Source organism: Octopus bimaculoides, chromosome 5 (assembly GCF_001194135.2).
Source record: "Octopus bimaculoides isolate UCB-OBI-ISO-001 chromosome 5, ASM119413v2, whole genome shotgun sequence".
Taxonomy (NCBI): domain Eukaryota; kingdom Metazoa; phylum Mollusca; class Cephalopoda; order Octopoda; family Octopodidae; genus Octopus; species Octopus bimaculoides.
This window is the reverse complement of record NC_068985.1, coordinates 17489961-17490823: the sequence shown is the minus strand read 5'-3', so window position 1 is coordinate 17490823 and position 863 is coordinate 17489961. Positions and strand designations below refer to the sequence as shown.

General features: G+C 33.6%; 1 protein-coding gene across 1 annotated transcript in view; it reads left to right on the top strand.

Moving 5' to 3' along the window:
• LOC106868515 (serine/threonine-protein kinase H1 homolog) overlaps positions 1 to 342 on the top strand; it is a 109030-nt gene extending 108688 nt beyond the window's left edge. The window contains exon 2 of the mRNA XM_014913823.2: positions 29 to 342. Coding sequence (XP_014769309.1) covers positions 29 to 340 — 312 coding nt within the window. The 3' untranslated portion in view covers positions 341 to 342. The remainder of the gene's footprint in view (positions 1 to 28) is intronic.
• Positions 343 to 863: the final 521 nt, after the last annotated feature.

Sequence of the window (863 nt, the reverse complement as noted above, 5' to 3'; positions counted from 1 at the left end):
TTTTTTTTTTTTTTTTTTCTCTTTTCAGTTATGGAAACATGTCTCAAATATGGCCAAAGATTTCATCGATAGATTACTTGTGTTAGAACCAAAAGAAAGAATGACCTCAAGCCAAGCAATAGCACATGCATGGCTCAGAAGTCACGGCAACCAATCAAGTTATCGGAATTTGCAGCATACTAACAGTTCTAACAGTACGCAATCTAGTAAAAGTAGTAACAAGTCCAATCGTTCAGGTCGATCATTACGCTCAGAACACAGACATGTTCATCCAGAAGAGATTGAAGAACTGCACAGAGACCCAGAAATTCTGGCAGATATAGCATCAATGGGTTATTAATACAAGAACACTTTTTTTTTTTAATATAAAACCTTTGAACAATAGTAGCTTGTTATATACCAACAACATCTTGCATTCTCTCTACTCACTGGCACCAAAGCAAAGTATTTCTAAAATAAGGCTGTTGGTTGAAAGTATAAAATATTTCATCTTGAAGGAAAAGACAGTTTATTTTTCTTCCTTTTGGAATATGAAAGAAAACAAAAGGTGGAAACAAAATCAAAAGGAGGAGAAAATATTTAATAAGAGGAAAATCTAACAGTTTTGTTTTTTTGTTTTTTTTTAAGAGAGGGTTTTTTTAAAGTTACTCAAACCTAAATATATTCATGGTATACACACACAGTCTCCTCCTTTTTACAGAGGTGTGATCCTCGGAAGACAAACCTAAAACTAGTCACATGTTTCATTTTAGAGAATTTTTTCCAGAAATTACTTCTCATGTGTGTGTCTGTGAAAGAAAGAAAGAAAGAAAGAAAGAGAGAGAGTGAGACTGAGTGAGTATGTGTGAGTGCATGTATGTGTG